We start from the raw sequence: 22,864 nt of genomic DNA, 5'->3' as shown, positions 1-22,864 counted from the left end.
AAGATGGCATTATATTCAATAACTCTCTCCACTTTCCCCGCTTGTTCAGAGAGAGGTCGGACGTTAATTCTGTAAGAGAGAGGAGAGAAAGACTGGCCGATGGATTAGGGATCCTGGATGGAACCCGGGCTCTGCCCTAATACTTGACTATTAAATGGACTATTAATTTAATACTTGACTATTAAATGGATTGACTTGGAATATTCTTTTTTTTTTTTATTCAACTTTTTATTATCAATCATATGAAAATCCACATGCTACTCATTTTCTGGAAAAGAAATTCAGTTAGCCAGTGGGGAAATTATACATTTTCATCATTTCTGGCCACAGAAACATGCTTCTGCCTTGTGTTTCTCTATCTAACTTTGCCTATTTTAAACACCCATTAGATTTGCCACATTTTTAGAATTCTTCCCCATATGCTGGATGGGAACTATACAATGACTGGTGCCAGATTTTATACTAGCCTTTTGAACACTCTCTTAGTGATCAGGGTCTACCTTTACACCAAACATCGTGTGATCTTTAATAAGCAGTGATGGGTAGTTCCAAGGGCTGCCAGGTTAGGGCAAGGGATCCCCCCCTCAAATTCTCATTCCCTGCTGCCGCACGGAATTAAAATAAAAATATATTAAACATTGTAAAAACTCATTGGCATCGCCAGAGCAATGATGTAATTTCTGGGGAAAAGCTGAGAATCAGCAGTAGCTCTAGCATTGTCCCACATATAATTTCCCCATCTCCCATCCTCCCAAAGAGAGAGAGACAGAGACAGAGAAAGAGAGACAGACAGACAGAGAGAGACACACACACAGAGAGAGAGAGAGAGAGAGAGAGAGAGATGGCTTGGCTACCCTAATGATCTCCCCATATCATCCCTGATTAGCCAAATTCACAAATTTGCAAACATTGAGGCTAAGACAGGGCTGCCAGCCTCCAGCTAGTGGCTGGAGAGCTCCCAGTATTACAACTGATCACCAGGCCAAAAAGTTCAGTTTATATTGAGAAAATAGGTGCTTCAGAGGATGGACCCCACTCTACTCAGGCTCCATCCCCAAAATCTGGGCACCTCTAGGCCGTTGAATCCCTATTCTGACATGGGAGTTCTCTGGGCCACCTTGGGGCAGTCACATTCTCTAAGCCTAGAGCTGCCCAGATTTTTAAAAAAAATAACCCCAAACATATGTTTCTGCTGGTAATTTTAAAATTCAATGGTAAAAAAAAATGTTTGCAAGAAAGAATGACAACAAGCACTGGACCCCTTCTTCAGGTAAACTAGACCTTCTGCCCATAGTAGCATTACTTTGTACGGCTTATATTCATGAGATCTCATATAGGTAATTTTCACTCCCTGTCATCACTTGGATGCCAAGACATTAATGTTGTGATTAAATTATTCATCTTAGCACATTTTTTTTAAACCATGCTTTTCGAGGCTTTTCATTTTTGCTGCTCTTGTAATTTAAACACTATTTCACAAAAGACAAACACATCTTAGACAGTTCCCAAGTAATTTTTAACAGATTCAAATAGGACTGTCAAAACAATCATCTTCATGACTAGATTATTTACTCGTTTAGGAAAAAACACATAAAGGAGTATTGAATAGGGTTGCCAACCTTCAGGTAGAGCAGGAGAAAATGGCTGCTTGGAGGGGGGTGAGCTCTATGTCATCACATCCCTGCTGAGCTCCTTCCCAAATCCCAAATCCTCAAGAATTTTTGTCAACTTTATTCTGAACTGATGATGATGATATAATGATGCTTATAATGATGATATAATGATGCTTATAAAGACTAGGACATGTAAAAAGGTTGCTGGCTCCCTTAACAACATGCTGAAACTCTGTTTGACCCTGTTCCACCTTCAGAGGCAGATGGGTAGCCACCAGAGTAAGGGCCTGTTTCACAGTAGCCCCTTGACTGTGGAATGTTCCCCTCACTTGACCACTCAGCTACAGTAGCTTTAAGTGCCAGATGAAGATTTCTCCCCTCCTAACTTACAGAAGTTTACAAACTCTAGATGCTGCCTTTCTGCACCATCAGGGCCATTATGGCAGCTAACAATTAAAAACAGACCATAAAGCTAATTAAAATAAAAACTAAAATCTGCATGTAAAGGAGAACCATGGAACATAGGAAATGGTTTGTATCTCACGAGGGTGGGAAAAATGTATTTGCAAAGAGTCTTGCCGACCAGGGTGTATTATGCATGGCAGGAAACCTCACAAAACATCTACCCAAAAAGATGTTGTTTTCATTTCTGCACATGACATTATTTTTCTTGTGAGAAACCGAGCGTCGTATTTTGATTCTGCATGGTGCCCCCTCCTCATAGTGTTGACTGAGTTTTTTCCATATAGTATTTAAAACTAGATTTGCAGACTTTTCTTTTGTGACTCTTTTGTGACTCTTTTGTGCTGAAGATGCTCTTTTTTCATGCATAAACATTAGCGTGTTGATCTCCTTCCCCTGTGAAAGCCCTTTTTCTGCTTGCAGTCCCCTGTCCACCACTGGGAGTTTGAGGCACCTGCTACTGATTATCTGCCTCTGTCAGTGATCATGTGAACATGCCATTTGCCCTGGCAACAGATCCAGCTGTATTACCATGTAAATTAGGATTACTCCTCTGTGGTATGCATGGCATTATCCGCTACAGACTTCCATGAATGCTCCTGAGACTACAAAGCTATATCTCTGATCAGTGACCATGATGGGGGGGGGGGGTGTTTGAAAATTTAGCAGGCAGATGAAGCAGAGGGGTCTGAAATGCCAGTTCCATCTTGTAGGAGAATGAGGAAGCAGGAGGCTCCTGTTTTGGGCTCGCCAGTGATTTTAAAATGCCTTCACAGGTGAACGGCTGGTATGGTGGAGGCTTTAAGTTTGTATTGGAACCTGTAGTCTGCTGTAGTCCATCCTGACCACTCACGTGACCACGAGAGTTCAGCTGAGAGTCTTTGTATAAAAATAAAAGGAGTGGGAAATAATGGTATTATGGTGGAGGTCTACAAGAGACCGCCAGGCCAGGTAGAGCAGTGGTCCTCAACCCCCGGTCTGGGGACTGGTACCGGTCCATGGATCAGGCGGTACCTGGCTGCAGCTCCTCCTCATCCTCCTTCCCGGCTGCTGCCTCGGGGGCTGTCCTACTACTCTGCTGCTGGCTCACCTTTGGTGCTCTCCAGCAGCTGCCATGGCTTCCCCTCGGCATGGCACTGTGCAGTTGCTGCTGGCAGCGCCCCCCAGTGGGCGGCAGGAAATCAGGGGTACCAGTGGGAAAGCAAGTGGAGCAGGGGCTCAGGCGGCAGATACCTGAAGATCGAGCAGAGTTGTTTTCTTTTACCCCCAGAGGCTCAGATCAGAAACAATGGGTTGAAATTAATTGAAAAGAATTTTTGGCTAAACATCTGGAAGGATTTCCTGACAGTTAGAGTGGTTCCTTAGTGGAATAGGCTTCCTCGGGAGGTGGTGAGTTCTCCTTTTTGGGAGATTTTTAAACAGAGGCTAGATAGTCATCTGACAGAAATGTTGATTTTATGAACTTAGGGAGATTGTGAGTGGGTGGGCAGGAAAGGATGTGTCAGTATTTGTCTTCCTTGCATACCCAGGGAATTGCTGATTGTTACTGTGAGATGGTAGGTGAATTTTCTACAGACCAAGGTTGATTCTTGAGATTTTTGGTGGCAGGATCACCATGGCATGAAACTGGGGTCTCTGTAGGTGGGCAGGTAGTTGTAAATTCCTGCATTGTGCAGAGGGTTGGACCCTTCCATGATTCTAAGAAACTTTACATATTAAATTAACGCATAGGCTAAGAAGAAGCGGTCACTGAGGGAATGCCAGATCACATAAACAGTTTTCATTTGATTGCCATACCTAAGATTGAATTATAATGACATCTGTTATTTCTAATAGATTACACTGGTGCTGAATGAAAAGAAAATTTCGATCCAGTTGCTTTATAACACTTGAAAACAAATGGAAGAAATTGTTACTCCTTAATCCTTTCCAAAAATACACAATATGAATTGCTATCACACATCCCTGGAATATACATACTTCCAAAAGCATGCACTGAGGGAATAAATGCTAACCTTCAATTGCTTTTTAAAAAAAGATTCAAAAGGTTTTTTCAACTGAATTAAATTTGTACTTCATTTTATTATACAAAAGTAGGGTACCAGACAAAGCCAACTTACATTGGTCTCCACCAGCCTCCTCAATAATGGCCTAAATTATAACTTTAGCAAATTACTGGTTGGAGTATCTGACTAGGAACTTGGAAACCCATTTTCAAATTCCCGTTTTTTAATGGAAACTTGCTGGGTAGCCTTGGGCTTGTCACACACTCTCATCCTAACCTACCTTACAAAATTGTGGTGAGGATAAAATGGAGGAAAGTCCAGTGGGGTCCCCATTGGGGAGAAAAGAACGGTTTAAATGAAAAAGTATGTACATTGCACTGTAAGGATTATTGTAATCAGCCACAGGTTCAGTTTTTAACAGCTGAGGCAGATTTTCTTGAGTTTCCCAAATGTGTCAAGTATAATTATCTAGATAATCTACTATCACTGCATGTGAGACTAAGGCTCAGAGAAAGTGGTTTGCTTAAGGCCATTTTCAATTGCTTTACCAAGCGGCAGAGAGAAAGAGATTCCTACCTTGAGTAATCAAGATTTTGATGATGGAGAAGGCAAAAAAGGGATGGGAGGAGAAGCAAAGGCAACAGGAGATGAAAAAGACAAGACTATTTTTGGCTTAAAGCAAGTGGTTAAGCAAAGAGTTTCACAAAGGAGCTCTAAGGAAAATGACTAAAAAGAAATATCACTCTATTGGTGTGTTGAGAAGGGATGGATACAGTAAAATTCATCATGAATTTTGCCCTGTTCATGGTTTGCGAACCAGAGTTCATGACAGGTCTACCATCACAATCTTCCATTAATGTTTAAAGCAGCTCATGGATAAAGCAGAAAATAGGGGGCTAAAGTGACACCAGGTCCCAGGTTTTTATTTGGGTGCTTCCTCACCACTCTGCTGTTTCAGCCTGTCTTGTGTTGCCCCTTTAAACATCTGAGAGGCAGGGAACAGTCATCTGTTTTCGGGCTTTCTTGTTCACTTCTCTTAAACTTTAAAGGAACTGCACAAGACTGACTGAAATAGCTGATTGGTTAGGAATCAGGCTGTTCTCTGCCACTCAGCTGTTTTTTTGTTGGTTAGTTTGTTTTGTTTCCTAAAAACCTTTGTGGGACCACAAACCATGGACTAGTGGTTTGCAAACAAATCCAGTTCAATTCGATTGGTGGTTCAGCAATTAGTTTGGTTCTTCCTAGCCTTCCCCAAACTCAAATTTTGGACTGAGGGAAATTAAGAAATCCTATCTTCATTCTACCCCTCCAGCATTCTGGCTAATTTCCCCTTCTCCTTTTTTTCTTTTAACAGATTCTCAGCTTTCTTTGGAACATATCCCTTACTCTGCTGTTTTAGCTTTTCTTTTGGTTCATTTACAAAGTTTTATTTTTCTCCAAACCTGCGGAGCACCCCATGCATAGAGGGTTTATTATCTTGTTTATGGGAGGCAGATTTTAGTGAAAAGAGTGAAAATACAAAGTCAGTTAAGGTCATCCCCAGAGACTCTGCTCTGAGCTTCTTTGCTTTCTAATCTAAGGTAAGCAGTTTCTTTTCAACTCTGGTGCCACAGCTCTGGAACACTTTCCCCATCTATGCCTGAGGATGAGGTAAAATTAGCACTACATTACCTACGTTCGACTCAATATATGGGAGGGGGGAATCAAAGGGCATTTAAAGTGCAGTACAGATCATGTTTACTCAGAAATAAATCCCACATTGCTCAAGATGGTTAATGCTCAATATGGTTAATATGGTTAAGTTCAGTTCAAAGAGGAGCCTTAATGGTAAAAACTGAAATACCCAATTAATGCTATAAAAGGTTATGGGTGAAGAAAAGTAGTGCCACAACTGTTTGTGTGAGACAGTTACAATGCATACTCGATATTCCTTCCTTCCTTCCTTCCTTCCTTCCTTCCTTCCTTCCTTCCTTCCTTCCTTCCTTCCTTGTGAGCATAATTTTGGTGCGGTTAATGCAGCCTTTCTTAACTTTTTACCATTGAGAAGCCCTGAAACATTCTTCAAGAAACCTCAGAAGTGGCACAATCATGCAGAATATGGTTGGGAAGCACAGCTGTGTAGATACCCACCCAAAGCCCCTCTCCTTTTCACCCCCTCCAGGCTCATCATTGGGGAGGGGAGGGCAGGTTGACATGACCATATGTGATCATATGACCCAATAAATGTTCAACCAATTTAAAAAGTTTATAAAAAAAATAATTAGCTCCCACACATTTGAGAAAGAGAAGAGCCTCTTGTGGCGCAGAGTGGTAAGGCAGCAGAAATGCAATCTGAAAGCTCTGCCCATGAGGCTGGGAGTTCAATCCCAGCAGCCGGCTCAAGGTTGACTCAGCCTTCCATCCTTCCGAGGTCGGTAAAATGAGTACCCAGCTTGCTGCTGGGGGGTAAATGATAATGACTGGGGAAGGCACTGGCAAACCACCCCATATTGAGTCTGCCATGAAAACGCTGGAGGGCGTCACCCCAAGGATCAGACACGACTCGGTGCTTGCACAAGGGATACCTTTACCATTTGAGAAATCCTTCTAGGACCATCAAGAAACCCTAGGGTTACATGAAACCCTAGTTGAAAAAGTCTAGGTTAGTGGATTTACTTAAGAAAGAAGAAGAGTAGGTATTTACACCATGCTTTTCTATACCTTAAGGAGTCTCAAAATGGTTTGTAATCATTTTCCTTTCCCCTCTCCACAACAAACACCTTGTGAGATAGGTGGGACTAAGAGGGTTGTGAGAGAGCTGATGGAGTAGGGGGTTGAACTTTGCACTTTTGTTATGCTATGAAATGCTACAATTCCTAAAGTGCCCATTCAATGATTAAACATTGTTTGTGACAATGCAAAGTTCTGTAATATTTTGTCTCTGTAACTTAGCTTCTGGAACTATGTCTTAATCAGAAGGCCTTGTGAGGAGGGTATATTTGACCATCTCTTAAAATTCTGCCAAATAGTGCCAATGTTGATGTACTGGGCTGGCCTATTTCCAAGGCCAATAGAATGGTTGATACTAAACCATTGGAGTCAGGTGGAGGGCTGGGAGGAACGGATATTGCATTTTAGGGGCCCATCCGGTGACTTTGCAAAATGGCAAAGGGTGGTCCGGGGGGTGGTCCAGGGGCGAGACCTTAGTTTGACCTGTAAGGGCATCACTTCTCCCACCTCCAATGAGAAGTTATATCATTTTATGTTACTCTATTGTTCTACACACAGGCTCTTTTGGGACCAACCCACCTGTGTCATTTTGTTCTTCTGCAATTGAATAAAACCATAAAAGGTTTTCCAGTCTCATGGTCATTATATTTGGGTGCTGCACACTAGGCAAACGATCCCAAAAGGCCCAGAACAGGCCCTGGGCCATCAGAGTTCCACTTTCTGTGGAGGAGAGGAGAATCAAACCCGGTTCTCCAAACTGGAGTTCACTACCCTTAACCACTATACTATACTGGAACTAGATACTGGAGGAGCTACACATATGTGACATGCTCACACTGAAAGCAGAAATCGACCAAGATGTCACCTAAAAATAGATTCTGGTTGTCCCTTGTTGTCATCATCAACCAGGATATTCTGTTCTTTCTGACAGGGTGTTTCAATTTGGTCTTCTTCCTCTGTTCAAACAGGAGAGAACTACATCCCCAGGACATCTCATTTTAGTCAAAAGTGGTGGAGATAAAAGGGTTGTCACATCCATTACCGTCTGAAACAATATCATTGCCCCCTCGACAAGTAGTTATCATTATTCTGGCAGCCGGAAGGAATCTGTGGTTTTTCTTCACTGTTACTCTCCTTTATTTAAGCTACTAGAAATAACTCAAAAATGACAGAATGCTCTGCCTATAAATAATCATTCCGGTGTAGAGTTATATTAGGAGGTAACTCAGATGGCATGATAACGCCTAACTGACTAATCTTAGACCTGAAATGCCATAAGATATAAATAAACTCGGCTAAGAATAACTGACCCAGAGGAGTCTGCCTGCTCCATAGAAAACTCTGCTTTAGATCAGCATCCAATACAAAATAATTTAGGGCATGTTATCCTTCAGAAGGAAATGCTGCTTTAGATGGACAGCTTTGGAAGGAAATACTGTAACACATGAAAAGGCATAATAAAATTTGAAAAACACTTTTTTTCAATTAAATATTACTACATGGCGGTGTATTGTACCGAAGTAGTCCAAACATGCTGTAGATTTGCACAACAAACAAACCTGAAATCATTGTATGTGCATTTATACATGTAAACGCTAAAACACAAAGCCCCACCACTGCCAAAAATGCACACTGATGTTTTTATAAGTATTAAGTAATTTCCCTTGTTACAGAATTTACTTTCTAATAGTGTACAAAAATAGGAAAAAGAAAAATCTAATGAATAAAAGAACCTCTGTTTAATCCCAAAGGACAATGCTAATGTACAGAGCGAGAAACAACCCTTTTGTTCTCAGTTGTCCCCATTGCTAACCTGGAAGGCGGGTTACTATTTCTGTATTTCTGTTTTACAGAGAACAAAGCAAGGCTGCATTTCTGTTATAATGACACAGCACTATACCAGTTTTCGAGCTTGAAAGCTTGCACAATGTTTTGTGTCGTTTTGGCTGGCCCTAATATATACAAGTTCATACAATGTATAACATGGATTTTGGATCTTGATGTGGATTTTCTGTGGACCAGCAAAGCTGTTTAAAACTTTTTTCTGCATTTCTATTAGAATGGCATCCAGTGGGAGGTTTGGGGGGCAGGGACATAGGAGTGTATGACATCAATGATATCATTCCTTGATTTCAGGATACCACCTAGAAATAACAATGGGTAGCTCTAGGAATCATTGGAAACTCTATAGTATACCTCTAATGTAGAGTTTCTGGCAATTCCTAGAGTGACTCATTGTTACTTGTTGGCTGGACCCAGAAGCAAAGCACCAGTGCAGATGTTTATTATTACTATCATCATCATCATCATTATTCCCCTGATATTGCTTGGAGTGGCATCATGCAACAAAGACAATCACCTGGAGGCTGGCAACTCATCTGGCCTGAATGGGATAACTTGCTAAGGATTGCTGCCAACCTAGAGTAGTAGCTGGAGATCTCCTGGTATTGCAACTGATCTCTAGATGACAGTGATCAGTTCCCCTGGAGAAAATGGCCGCTTTGGAAGGCTGTCTCTGTAGCATTATATCCCATTGAAATTCCCCCTCTCAGCAAACCCCGCTCTCCTCGGGCTCCACCCAAAAAGCAACTATTTCCTAATGCAGAGCTAACAACCTTATCTATAAGCCTTGTACCTAAATCACTATCCCCACTCAAAATTTGTTAAAATATATTTCAAATTATTAGCCTAGCAAACTGCAGCATTAAGCTACAAAGTATTCTTATGGGTATCTTCTAGTAAATTTAATACTGTGTGTTTGGAATTTTTTTAAATATGAAAATATAAATGTATAATGTACTTCTTTTGGGATTTCCATTGGTTTTAAAGAAGATTTTAAATTAATTGTGTTAACAGCAGCAACCATTTCCTATACATTCAGATGGTACTCCAATCTCTTAATTTTTCTCTAGAGTTTTTATATTGACAACCCGGTGATTCCAATGCTTGTATGGTCTTTGGATTCAGTAAATATTTGGGATTCCCAAATGTTTTCAGCTCTATAATAACTTATGGGGACCATTATAATCAATGGCCCCCATAGGGTATAATGGAGAATCAACCTGGGAGTTATCTGGGGCTCCGAGGGGGGCTATTTTTTTGAGGGGCTATTTTTTTGAGGTAGAGGCACCAGATTTGCAGCATAGCTGATGATGCTTCTCCTCAAAAAACCTTCCAGGCTTCACAAAGATTGGACCAGTGGGTCAAATTCTATGGACCCCCAAATAAGACCTGTGAACGGAAGGAGTTCTTAACTAGCAGTAAGTTTCTTTCAGTTAATGGATAGCTGTTCCATGGAAATGTATTGGGAGCCATGCGGTGTGGGTTTTTTTAATGCAGAAGTAATATTAGTGCCAGGGCCTACTGCTGGATGAGCAGGTGGCTGCTGGCTGCCTTTTACTGGTTTCAATTTTATTTATTCATTCATTAGATTTATATACTGACCCTCACTACAAAATCCCGGGGTTGTTGTTAGCCAGGTGCAGCCTTTTCTGGACAGAAAACATCTGGCAACTCTGGTGCATGTCCTAGTAACATCTAGGCAAAAATACAGCAACACAGTCTCAATGGGGCTGCCTGTGAAAAGTGTTCTGAAACTTCACTTGGTACAGGACGTTGCAACCAAGATGTTGACTGGATTGGGTCATAAGGACAATATCACTCAGACTTGTCTCATCTACTGGCCCCCAGTTTGTTTCTGAGCCCAATTCAAGTTATCCATGTTAACTTTTAAGGCTTGAAATAGCCTGGGACCAGCCTTCCTAAAGGACCACTTATCCTCATACGATGTTAGCAAATGCTAAGATCATCTTCCAGGGACCTGCTTCCCATATCCTGCCTTTGCAGACTAGGAGGTTCTTTTCAGCCATGATACCAAAAACCATGAACTCTCCCCCCATTTGTCTTTCCTCTTCTTTCTATGTCTTCCACCAGCAGGTGAAGACTTTCTTTTCTGTTTCGACTGGTGTTTCCTCGGTGATACCTTCATCCTGCCCTACGTTTGAATTACTATCCTATGTGTTTTGAATATGTATTTTAGTTTTGCTTTCCATTGTTTTTTAAATTATTAAAACATTCATATCTCACCTTTCTTCTTGGTTCACGGTGGCTTACAATAATTTATGAATTATATCAATAGTTCTCTTAGTATTTTAACTATTAGCCACCTTAGTGGCCCTCATTGGCAGAAAAGTGACAGATACATTTTGGAACTTAAAAAAGTAAACTATAATAGCAGATAATATTTCTACAGTCCAAACAGACTTTCCTCATGCTAAAACCTATTTATTGTTCTTGAATGCAGCATTGTGCAACATATTTACACGGATATAATTGCTCAGGTAAAATGTTCAACAAAAATAATGATACCACAGATGTTCTCACAAAACCCAAGCCTTACGTGTTTATTTACTAACAGGACGTGTTGTGCCTACTAGACCCGTCTGAAAATCTGTTAGGTGAAAAATACAGATTTCCAAAAGGGAGGGAGAAAGATTATGCCTAGATAAACTACAATCTCAAAGTCAGTAACTCCTCAAAATTACACAGGACTGCCTTATTATTCTTGCTGGGCTTCTTGATTGTGTCATACTAATATCTGCTCCTGGAAAAAAATCCCTGAGTCTTGGAACCTCAGGACTATAGCCATCATGAGTACATGAATGCTCAGAACTTTTTTTTTTTTTTGCCAACAACAGAAAAACTTGTTGCATCTGCCAGTGTCTACTGAAAGAGGAGGAGGAAGAAGAGGAGGAAGAGGAAGAGGAAGAAGAAGAATTGGTTCTTATATGCCACTTTTCTCTACCCTAGGGAGTCTCAAAGCGGCTATAGGAGCTGCTGTAGTCTGTTGCAATGGCATATAGGGAAGAAAACAGACAGTATTTACATTTCAAAAGCAAAACATCAGCTGCATCTGTGGATACTCATATGGCAATAGCAGACTGGAGCTGCCGCATCGGAACAATGACAGAAGAAGGGGCTAGGGTGAATGTGTGGACAATAGGCAAAAAGAAGAAGTTGGTTTATATACTGCGCTTTTCACTACCTGGAAGAGTCTCAAGGCAGCTTACAATCACCTTCCCTTTCTCTCCCCCCAACAGACACCCTGTGAGGTAGGGGAGGCTGAGAGACCACTGACAGAATTGGTCTGTAAGAACAACTCTGACAGGTCCGTGACCGGTCCAAGGTCACTCAGCTGGCTGCATGTGCAGGAGTGGGGAATCATACCTGGCTCAGCAGGTTAGAAGACACTGCTCCTAACCAGTACGCAAAGCTGGCTGATACTGAGTCAGGTAATTCATCTATCAATGTCAATCTGGCAGACATCAGCTCTCCAGGGATGTAGGTGGAGGTCTTTCCCATCATCTACTGCCTGATCCTTCTGACTGGAGTTTCCAGGGACAGAACTTGAGACCTCTGGCATGCAAAGATGTTCTACCACAAAGACATGGCCCCTACTGCCCAGTATGAGGATAACTATACGGTGTATAATCTCCACCTGGAGAACAAGGAACTGTCCAGCAGATCATGCCTTAACAAATGTAATCAACACATGAGCCTGGGACAAAACTAAGAGATTTATTGGAATTCTTGGACACACAGATTTTTTTCTCTCTCACTTAAACCATATATAGCAATGATGAAGTAACTTTTTGTGGCTATTCCCATCAAGAAAATATGATTTGCCTTCTGAAGATGAGGTCAGTTTGCTTCTAGGCAGTATGGAAAAGAGTCTTGAATATGGCCAAACTAAATTAGATGTATGTAGGGGGTGGTGTGTGTGTGACTTGGTTTACCCACTTGAGCCACCTGAAGACACTTGACTGGATAGAATGTTTCTATAATGCATTCCTGTTCCATCAGTGCCATGTTTAAATTGTGAGTTGCTTTGGTGCTGTCAAATGGATCAGGACATGGGATTAGATGGGCATCCATATCCTGCCCCTCTATTATTTGTTTGAATCCACCTGTGATCATCAAGATATAAGGCCTTCTTTTTCCAACAATGCTTGCCTCAACCACATCGTTCTACTTTGCCCTTCCTTTGCACCACCACTTTAGGAAGCTTAAAATTGTGTGCGAGTCTTCCTATGTACCCAGTGCCCACAAATTAAGGTCAAGGGAGATCTGGGTGCCTGACTGCCACCATTAAGATGATGTAATGCGAGAAACAATATGAGGAGAATCTAGGATCTCCCCCTCATAGTTTATTAGGAACTAATTTTGTTATCCTTAATATAACAGACATTTGACAAAGTTATCTAATTAACATTTTTTCCTTCTGGCAAGCATTATATGGCATAGAGAGAGAGAGAGAGAAAGAGAGAGAGATTATGGCAACATCTTTAATAATCTCATTATCATGCGGCAGCCTGGACGTGTCTTTCTTTGGCGCCTGTCTAGAATGTCCTATTCATAACCTGACTTTTGATTGGTACCTATCCAATTTATCCCATTCATAATATGTCCTGCAGGGTGAGAGGGAGGCAAACAGAGGAAGCAGTAATTAAGGGAATTCTAGAAGTGCTGCTTCAGATGACAGCAATATTTTATGACTCTCATAGCCTTAAACTCCTGAGACAATTTAGTTTGCGAGCAAGTATCAGATGCCTACTAAATGCGTGAATATATATATGCATGAATATAAGTAGCATTTGTGCTACTTATTTAAGACTGCAATTTAAATAGAATATATTTAAAGGGAGAAGTCTAAGCTGATGAATGCTTGCAGTTTATTTAAGGCTTTGTGACTTAAATGGAATCTATTTAGTACATGCTGAATTTGAGTCCATTCCGTCCTTTTTTCATGTTTTACAGTAGGCGATCAAGATGTGTCAGGCTGCTTTCATTGAGTAAATATTACCTGCACGGCACAATCAATGTATGTAACGTTTCCTAGTTTAACCTCCACACACACACATACACAAATAAGGTTCTGGCCCAGGAAGTTTACGGGCAGCTCTACAGCAGTTACTTTGGAAAAGGGGAAGATGCTTAAAAAATCTGTCCTAACCATAATGATACTGAAAGATGGTCCCATGTTTGCAAGGGAACACATTACAAAAAGGAGATCTCCATGGCACAGAGATCAGTTCCCCTGGGAAAAAAAGAACGGCTTTGGAGAATGGACGCAGGGCTGGGCAAACTGTGGAGGACCACAGGTTGCCCAACCCTGGACTATGGTATTATAGCTCCTTGAGGCCCCTCCCCTCATCAAACATTGCCTTCTCTAGACCCCTCCTTCTCTAGACCCCTCCTCCATATCTCCAGGAATTTCCCAATCTGGAGATAGCAACACTAATTTAAACAGAAGAATAAAATATTTAAAAAAAAAAAAAAGCAACCATAGAAAACAAACACATCCTGTGGTTCAAGGGATGATCATTTGGACTATAGCTTCATACCAGACTCATTTGTGGGCCTTAAGCCAAACACCAGCCCGACATGCCAAAAATTTACCAGATGATTCCCCCCCCCCCAAAATGGAGGCAAAAGATAACAGAGAATATTTTCATGCGCTAAATTGCTATGCATTGTGGGGAAAATGGGAAGAAGATCAGTAGGTAACTAGCAATCTTATTCACTATGCCTTCTTGTACAAAAATATATAATGGCTATTAAGAATACATAAAGGGAGTGCACAAATCTTCAAGTCCAAGTTACCTCCGTAATTAAAACGCTGCTAGATGGTCCACCACAGGGTTGAAAGAAAAGCAGAAATGAATGACTGAACATTGAAGTCCAAACAGTACGAGTAGTTTGTGAAGGCCCCTGGAAATCCCTTCCACCCTATATAGGCCGTTATAATGGGATACACATACAAAATCAATCAGCTCTATATGGAGCAGTCTGGAGTCATCAGCCCCTTGTCTGCCTGGGCATCTTCCAGGGGAAGAGACAGGGGAAGCAGAAAGCATGCCGCAGCCCAGAAACAGCAGGCAAGCATTTTGGCAGTTGCCAGGCAACCCTACATGCTTTCTCCTCTTGCTGCCTTCCTCAAGTGGAGCCTGAAGGTTTTTAGACAAGCTGTGTGTGCAGGGCTAGTGGCAAAAGATACCTTGGGTCTCCTGCTCACTCCATGCTTGTTGCCATTGTTTTGCTAGCAACCTAGTTATTTTCAATCCTCTGCATCCTTAGTGCCCCTTGCTACCCCCTTCCTTCCTTCCTGCTACCCCAACCAACCTCACTTTTATTAACACCCTTTTTGTAGTTCTCTTTCACAGTCTTCTTCTTCCTTGGTCCCTCCTGTTATGATTTGCTAATGCCTACACCTTTTTTCTAATCTAATGACATTCTTCTGAATCCCCTGCCACCTTTCAGAGATATAAGCTCTCTTTAAATCATTATTAAAGTGGGCACTAGAGAGTCCACAATGGGCGGATAATCTGAAACGTGCTGGTTCCCCGCCCCCCTTTCTCTAGGTAATTTTTAACTTTGCAATAAACAATTAACACATAAATTGAGCTTCCACTGGAGGTCCTCCACATTAACCTAAGGGAAAGAGCTTGCAAGTACAGGCTCTGTTTCCATAGTAGTAAGAAGTAATGCATTGATGCTTACAGGTCTGCCTAGCATAGACTGCAGGAGTCATGTGACTTTAATATATCTCTTTATCTATCTATAGATGTAAATATAATAAACTCTTCATATACCAACAGATTTGGGGAGAAATGGCTATCTTTGCTTTCTTGTGACTATGTTAGCCAGCTTGGCATAGTGGTTAAGAGTGGCAGCCTCTAATCTGGAGAGCTGAGGCACAGTAGTCAATAGGAAAGCATCAGCTGCTATTTTATGCTTGCTAGGCATTTGTTAAAGGCATAGTAACAAAGCTAAGCACAATGTGCATGTCATGAGTCACAGATTGAACCTACAAACAAAACAAGAGGCATCAGCTGTTGGAGGCACCCAGCAGCATATCCTGCCTCCTACACTTTCTGCTTAAACTGCCCATTGAACTTGGCCTAGGAAATTACCCATGAGTCCATCTCAAAGCTTAGTGTCACCTACAGAACAAGAAAGATAACAGGCGATCAAGTCACAGCTATTTTGAAACTGTATCACCAGGTGCCCCTGGGAGTAAGAACATCATCCTGTCAACCAAATCTTTCTTTTCCTTGCAGAAATTATCCTTGCAAGTCCCTTGAAAGTTGCAATAAGTTTATGCAACTGATCAGACAGATTGGATGAGCTAGCCTTATGCAATTAAAAATGAATGGCAAAGAAAACTGTAGCTAAGATACAAAGCAGATAACTTCATTATAATCAAATAACATTATAAGTCTGATTGGATCATGTTAGGCCAAACAAGGACAGCTACTGAAGCCTGCATTCCAGACTATTTACATATTTATCAATATCTTAACTGCATGATGGAACAAAATCTCCCTGTAATTTTTCCAAGCATCAAATCACTCCCCGTGCTTTTCACAGTTCGCAGAAGCCAGACAAGATTCTCCTCCCCCCCAAAAAAAAGAAGAAAAAAGAACAGTTAGCAGCAGCTCTGTGACTACTTCTTTGAAACATCCACTTTTACTCCTTTCAATGAGTCATCCCATCTAACATTTGAATATTCCCAAATACTTTTCAAAATAATTGGAATGAACAATAAATCGATATGCACAGATGAACTTTACAGTAACCTTTCAAGACATTATTAACCTATCCTAAAGGGTGTCTTAGCAACTTCCTTGCATTACTGTGATTTTGTTCCGGACATACCATTACTGAAGGCATTTGGAACGTCACTGTACTAACAAAAGAATAAAATCATTTCTCCCTTCCAATTCTGCCGGTAGCTATTAGCATTGGTACCCGTCCAAACAAGCATTCAACCTGCCCCCCCTCCTCAGTAACATACAACAAAGTAATTTTAAGATTGCAACCTGGTCCCATAACTGTCAGTGCATATGCTCAGCAGTAAGCCTCACTGATTTGGATTGATCTTGCTATGCTGAGGACTGCAGCCGAAAGACTCACATCCCAGTGGGTATCAGACTAAAATTCGGCACACCCCGCCCCCACATTACCATCACAGACATGAAAGGAACATGCAAGATGGGAAACTTGCATTAGCAGAAAACACAAGCCACAAAAGGAGGGCAGAAGGATATCTGTCTAAGCTAATTGTGCCGTGAAGCCGCTTATTGAACAAGAAGCTGAAAATGAAAGGGGGGGGGGCATGACAGATCCCAGCTCTGTAGACAGCAAGTCCTTGATTAGTGACAGGTTTCCTTTATTCCCTAAAGAAGTCAGAAGATCTCAAGGCAGAGAGTCAGCAAGTGCCCCCTTACCTGAGCTGATCATGCTGTGCATTCTTTGCTGAGCCAGAAGCCGCTCACCTCCCGAAACTCCATCTGAGAAAAGACACAATTCAGCCTCGTCAATTGTCTGCAGCATATCCCAATCAGTCTGCACTTCAGCTCCATGAAAGATTCATCGCCAGCCGTTCAGAGGCGCTGGAAACAACCCCTTTTGCTCCTGTTTCCTCCTCCTCAGGAGGAGGGGATCTTTACAAATAATACTAATGTCACAAAGTACCCAAATGAAGATATAATACTTATATGCAAAGATATTTTTTTAAGCACCAGTTACAATAGCAATCCAGCTTGGAGGCAATTCCACCCTGCTGCTAGAAAATAACAAGGAATAATCGATATATTTTTAAACGGCATGGCTTATTATGCACCTCTTGGGTTGAGCGCGCTGTGTTCTGCAAGCCAAGAGCAGGTGGAAGAAGGATATAGCTCTCCCTCAGGTTATTCTTGGGAGGCCAGCGAGAGAAATGAAACCACTTAAAAACAACAACAAGCAAGCCCAGTTTCTAGGGACTTGAATCCCTCCTGGGGGTTTAAGTTTCAATTACTCCCTGCCCTGGCAAGTGTGTCTGTCTCTCCTCTTTTCTTCCCCACTCTCTGCAAAGTTGGCAGCAGGCAGTGCAAGCTCATTTGCATACGGATCAACAACAGCCTGGCCCACAGGCAACAGAAATAGAACAATGGCTGGCCGGAGCCAAAAATAGGTCATGCAGGGCCGGATGATTGGAGCCTGCATGAATGCATTTAAAAATACCTCAGCTAACCCAGCTGGCCAGTCTGTGTCTTTCAAGCAGCAGGTCTCCAAGTGTCTCCTCAGAAGCAAGTCACTCAACCTATCGCCAAAGCCCCAGGGTCTGTGGGTGAGTGTGCCTGTGTGGGACCACGATTAGCCAGCTTCATTATGGGAGCGTGCTTCCCCCTCCGCTTTCAGCCAGTCTCTGACAAGAGAGCAAAAGGGGACCAGAGACCGCTGGTGGTTCTAAAATAATACACGAGGCTTCTGCTCAGAATGTGGTTTCGGCTTCAACCCACGCACGGCAGACCTGGATGTGCTATTTTGGTTGCCTGTTTCTCTGGCTACGCTGCCTGGAGTTGGCTGGAGCACTACTATCTTGCCGGTGCCTTTTCTTTCCGTTGCAGGATCTACAGGCAATAAGGGGAAGGGGGGGGGGGAGACTTGAAGCTGCCAAAAACTATCACACTCCCAAGGAGGCAAAACACATCTCCCAAAGAACAGTACTTTGCTTTTGAAGGGGTCTGTTCCCCTTAATGTCAGCTTTCTGTTACAGCAAAGCATGGGAAAAGGCTGCAGGCTGCAAGCTACAGTGCAAGTGCCTGCTCCCCCTCCCAGCAAAGAGAGAGGAGAAATGCTAAACAATTTATACTGCAGAGGACTCTAAATATAAAAGGAAGTGTTGACTTAAAATAGCTGCTTTCAGATTTGCACAGCAATGTTTAAAGGGTCCACAGGCTTGCGTGCCTCACACTGCTGTTATTTTTGAGAGCTCTTCATTATTTATGCTGTAAGTAGGCATGCAGAAGCTAAGCACAGATACTGGTCAGCATCAGCAAATATGCAACAGTAGGCATGCAAACAAAGCTTTACCATCACACTATTATTTGATAAAGCAGGTCACCCATGTCAACCTTCCAACTGAGCAGAGACATCAGCATAGTCAATGGGTGGGGGTGCACTCACTCAGTGGCTTGGGAGCCACATGTGGCTTTTCCCAAATGTGCATCCATTTTATGTTTCAGAAAGTGGGCAAGGTCATTGTCCAGTAGGGCTTGTGGTTGGCGGGTAGCTTACACCTTTCAACAGCTGCTCCTGGAAGAACCCGAGGATGGTTAAGCTGTGAATGTCACTGAGCTGTGCACCTCGTCCCAGAGACGGAAGGGCCTATTCACTCCAACACCTCCTTTATGATAGACTGTACAGCACTTCTAAGCTTTTAAACGTACAAACAGGTAAAGGACTATAAAGGGTTAATCCCTTACAGAACCAGAGAGCCTAGAGCAGTGGTTCTCAACCTAGGAGTTGCGACCCCATTTGGCGGCAACCACAGCAGCAGGTGGCGGTAGCTGGCAGTGGTGGCAGGTGGTGGCAGCCAGCGGCCAGTGGCAGCAGAGCCATTGCAATGGCTGCCTCCACGCTGCCCTGACTATTGCGCGCCTGTGTGAATAGACGCACATGCTACCTGCATGAACAGATGCACATGCTACCTGCATGTTTTCGCACACTGCCCGCACACGTGTGCATGCTGCCACAGCAGTTGGGGACGCGGTGTCAGAGCAGTTGAGAACTGCTGGCCTAGAGTGACAGGCTGCTCCAAGGCATCTGATGTTAGCATAAGTTGAGCAGAGAAAGACTTCTGAACTGGAGGAGGATGTTTGTGTATATGTGTACAGCCTGAATCACATAAACTAAAGTCTGTGCATATTCTGTTTTACTTCAGAGTTCTGTATTGAGTTACCTCAGAAATTTTACCCCCGATTTCACCTGACCTTTCCCCTCTATGTTTAATAAAATATTTTGTTAATATGGAATTCTAAAATGCCTCGGGTGCCATTTAAGTTAAAGAGGGAGATCTTGTCCCTTCCCTCAGGTTCCTGGGCTGAGACAATAGCCAAAATATCATACTGTGACAGGGACGGACAGCCAGAGTTCTTTAACAAAGAAGAAAACAGATACTTAGGATGGTTCAGTCAGAAAGGGAAAGAAAAATGGAGGGGAAATCTTGCTTCTCATGGAGGGATTCATACCCCCACATCCCTTCTCTGCAGCCTCTGGTTATCTTAGCACCAGGGCAACTGCTGAAAGGAGAGCAAGCTGACTGCAGAGAAGCGAAAATCAAACCATCATCACCATGGCAGCCACCCAGAAAAGAGGAAACTGGACATAGAAAGTGGTGGTGGTTTTACTTAAGAGTAGCTGAATTAGTTGGTCTCTTTTAACATCAATTTGATAGGTGGCCTTACTTTGTTTTCTTCACATTCAGCTGGACCTCCTCCAGGCACCTTGGCAATCTCACTTTCTCTTTCCTGAACTGCTGTGCCTCACACACAGGAAAGAGCAGCAAGGCAAGGAGAGGAGTCCTATTGTGTGTGTGGTAGGGTGGCATACAGGTTGTACAGTAGTAATGGGGCTCTTTTGAAAGCCATGGATTGAATATCACTACCATACACAGAACGCTTTGCTCCAATTTCTACAGATATCCCCCCTCCCACAGCACATCAGGTAAAAATCACAATGATGGCATGTCTCCAAAAGTGCAATCCAAAGCAGAGTTACACCTTTCTAAGTGTATCAAAGTCAACAAGCTTAGAAGAGTGTAGATGGGAACCAACCCATCTTGGTCACATAAGTGTCCAATAAGTTCACCTTGTGGTCTTCCATACATCAGACCTACCAGAGATAACCTACCAGCTGATGAAGAACAGGAGTTTATTTGAACTGAAAACAACTCCAGTTGCTACCTAAAATGTGGCTGGAGGGTCTGCAACTATCATAGGAGACAAACTCGTCCTTCCCATGCTTACTATATGGAAAAAGGTAAAATGCCTCTTTCAAGAAACAGCTCAGCATTAATGAAGTTTTCAGAACTTACATTGAAAATTGTCACAAGACTAAAAGAACATTTTAAACTAATGAAAAGATTTGTAATGCCTTTAACCAACTGACTGAACAGAAAGTTACATTAAACTCAGCTGCATTTACTCTTGAGCATACATGCTTTGGATTACATTGCAGGGGCAGGACAGCAAAGTATTTTTGTTGATATAATAACTGGTTTTCCCAACAGGTCTGAACAAAAAAAGTCCCCTCCCTTTAACAGGGTTGGAAGCTTTTCATAGCGTGGAGGTAAATAACATTGCTTGGTAAATAATATCCCATGAAGCCTTTAATAAAAGAACAGGACATTGTTCTCCAGGCCCGTGAGCAAGCCTAGTAATAAAATAGTTTAATAATGCAGAACTGAGTAAATCTACTGAAAATGAAATGAAATAAATATCATCAATACTAATTCAACTACAACTCTACATTAAATTAGCTGAATTTCACTATGGTTGTCCTAGAACTATACACACTTGTCAGACCCAGTTCATCGGGCTTCTTAAAACTTAAAAAGCAGCTGTATTTTTTATTTATTTATTTTAATTTTAATTAAATTTATTTTTAATTAAATGCAGTATATTGACATAAAAAGTCATATTGCTTCTCCCCCACCCAGTATCAATGATTAAAATTCAATATATAGCCAAGTAAAGTAACCAAAGTAATATGGTTCATTTTTGTCAGTAACTTCAAGATACTGGAGGTATCCCTGTTCCCTTCCTCTATGCGAGTGCAGATCTCTGCATTCCTGTGTGGGGAAATTACAACCTTCACTAAAAAGTGCTCCTGAATATACCTTATCAAAAGGAATGGCAAGAACATGGTAGTATTACTTTATTGCTCCCATTCCAATAAGTGGGGCTCATATAGGAAAACTTCTCTGTGCGCGGTGCTTTGGAACAATGCAAAAGGCAGATGAACTAACAGAAGGGGAGCTAGCTTTATTTATTTGTTTGACAGATGATACATCCATCCTGACAAAATGCCTTGGTAATCATGTAGCTACTGAAACAAAAGCAAAGGCAGCATACTAATGTCAGGCTTCATACCATTGCCACAAAACTCACCCAACTCTAGGGTGTATTATGCATGGCAGGAAACCTCACAAAATGTCTGCCCAAAAGGGCATTGTTGTTTTTATTTCTGCACATGGGATCGTTTTCACTGTGTGAAACCCATCGTGTTATTTTTTATTATATATGGCAGCCCCTTCTCATAGTGTCAACTGCATTTTTTTCAGTGCAGTATCTAAAACTAGCTTTGAAATGACTTTTCCTGTGTGACGGTACTGAGGACGCTCTTTTTTAGATGCATAAATGTTAGCATTTTTTGGTATCCTCCCCTGACAGTGCTCTTTCTGCTTGCAGTCCCTCATCCACCAATGGGAACTCATGGCACCTGCTACTGATTTTCCACTTCCTCAATGTCAGCTATCATTCTCTCTGGCAACCCAGCAAACCTTATTGTTTTATTACATAATAGCCCGAGGAGTATTACTGCTGGTATGCATGGCATTTCCTGCTACTGCAGCCTTCCTTGAATGCTCCTGAGACTACAAATCTAGCTTCTCTGTAAAACTATATCACACAAATAATGACTTGCAGCAGCAGTCTACCTCTCATCAGTGACCATGGCAGGAGGGCTGTTGTTTGACAGTGTATCAGTCTGTTAAAGTAAAGGGATCTTCCCTGTGCTCCCTTGCATTGGCTCAGCAGCTGTCTGAAACGCCAGTTCTGTCCTGCAAGAGAATGAGGAAGCAGAGCTGCTTCAGGCTATGGGCGGAGACTCCTGTCTTGGAATCACCAGTGATTTTAAAAAACTTCACAAGGGAGGGATTGGTATGGTGGTTCATGTCCATGAACTACAATTCCCATGGGGCCCTGCTGGCAGCATGTGCCAGAGTGGTGGTCAGGTGACATTGCAGCACAAGGGAGAAAGTTTGCCCTGCCAGAGTTACTGTAAGAACTTTTCCAAGTGCATTACTGCGGCAAAAAAACACAATGCTATATCAGAGCACATGTATAAATGGGAATATTTTGAAAACGTTTTTTAAAAAGACAATTTAAAAGGGTTGGTGAAATGACTGCAGTGAAAACCTGTACATGCATAACACCCCTAGGCTTGCAAGCTCTGGGTTCAGAAATA

General features: G+C 42.2%; 1 protein-coding gene across 8 annotated transcripts in view; it reads right to left on the bottom strand.

Moving 5' to 3' along the window:
• Positions 1–22,864, bottom strand: part of HDAC9 (histone deacetylase 9) — a 470,793-nt gene that overhangs the window by 286,486 nt on the left and 161,443 nt on the right. For 3 of the 8 annotated variants that reach the window (XM_077302512.1, XM_077302513.1, XM_077302521.1), the window contains one exon: positions 17,080–17,142. In XM_077302512.1, the coding sequence (XP_077158627.1) occupies positions 17,080–17,142 (63 nt within the window). Of the gene's footprint in view, positions 1–16,671; positions 16,751–17,079; positions 17,143–17,474; positions 17,703–17,857; positions 18,088–22,864 lie in introns of those variants that run through there. The other 5 variants (XM_077302514.1, XM_077302517.1, XM_077302515.1 and 2 more) reach the window with 4 other exon arrangements.

Source organism: Paroedura picta, chromosome 11 (genome assembly GCF_049243985.1).
Source record: "Paroedura picta isolate Pp20150507F chromosome 11, Ppicta_v3.0, whole genome shotgun sequence".
Lineage (NCBI taxonomy): Eukaryota > Metazoa > Chordata > Lepidosauria > Squamata > Gekkonidae > Paroedura > Paroedura picta.
Note: the sequence above shows the minus strand (reverse complement) of the source record. Positions and strands in the feature narration are given on the sequence as shown.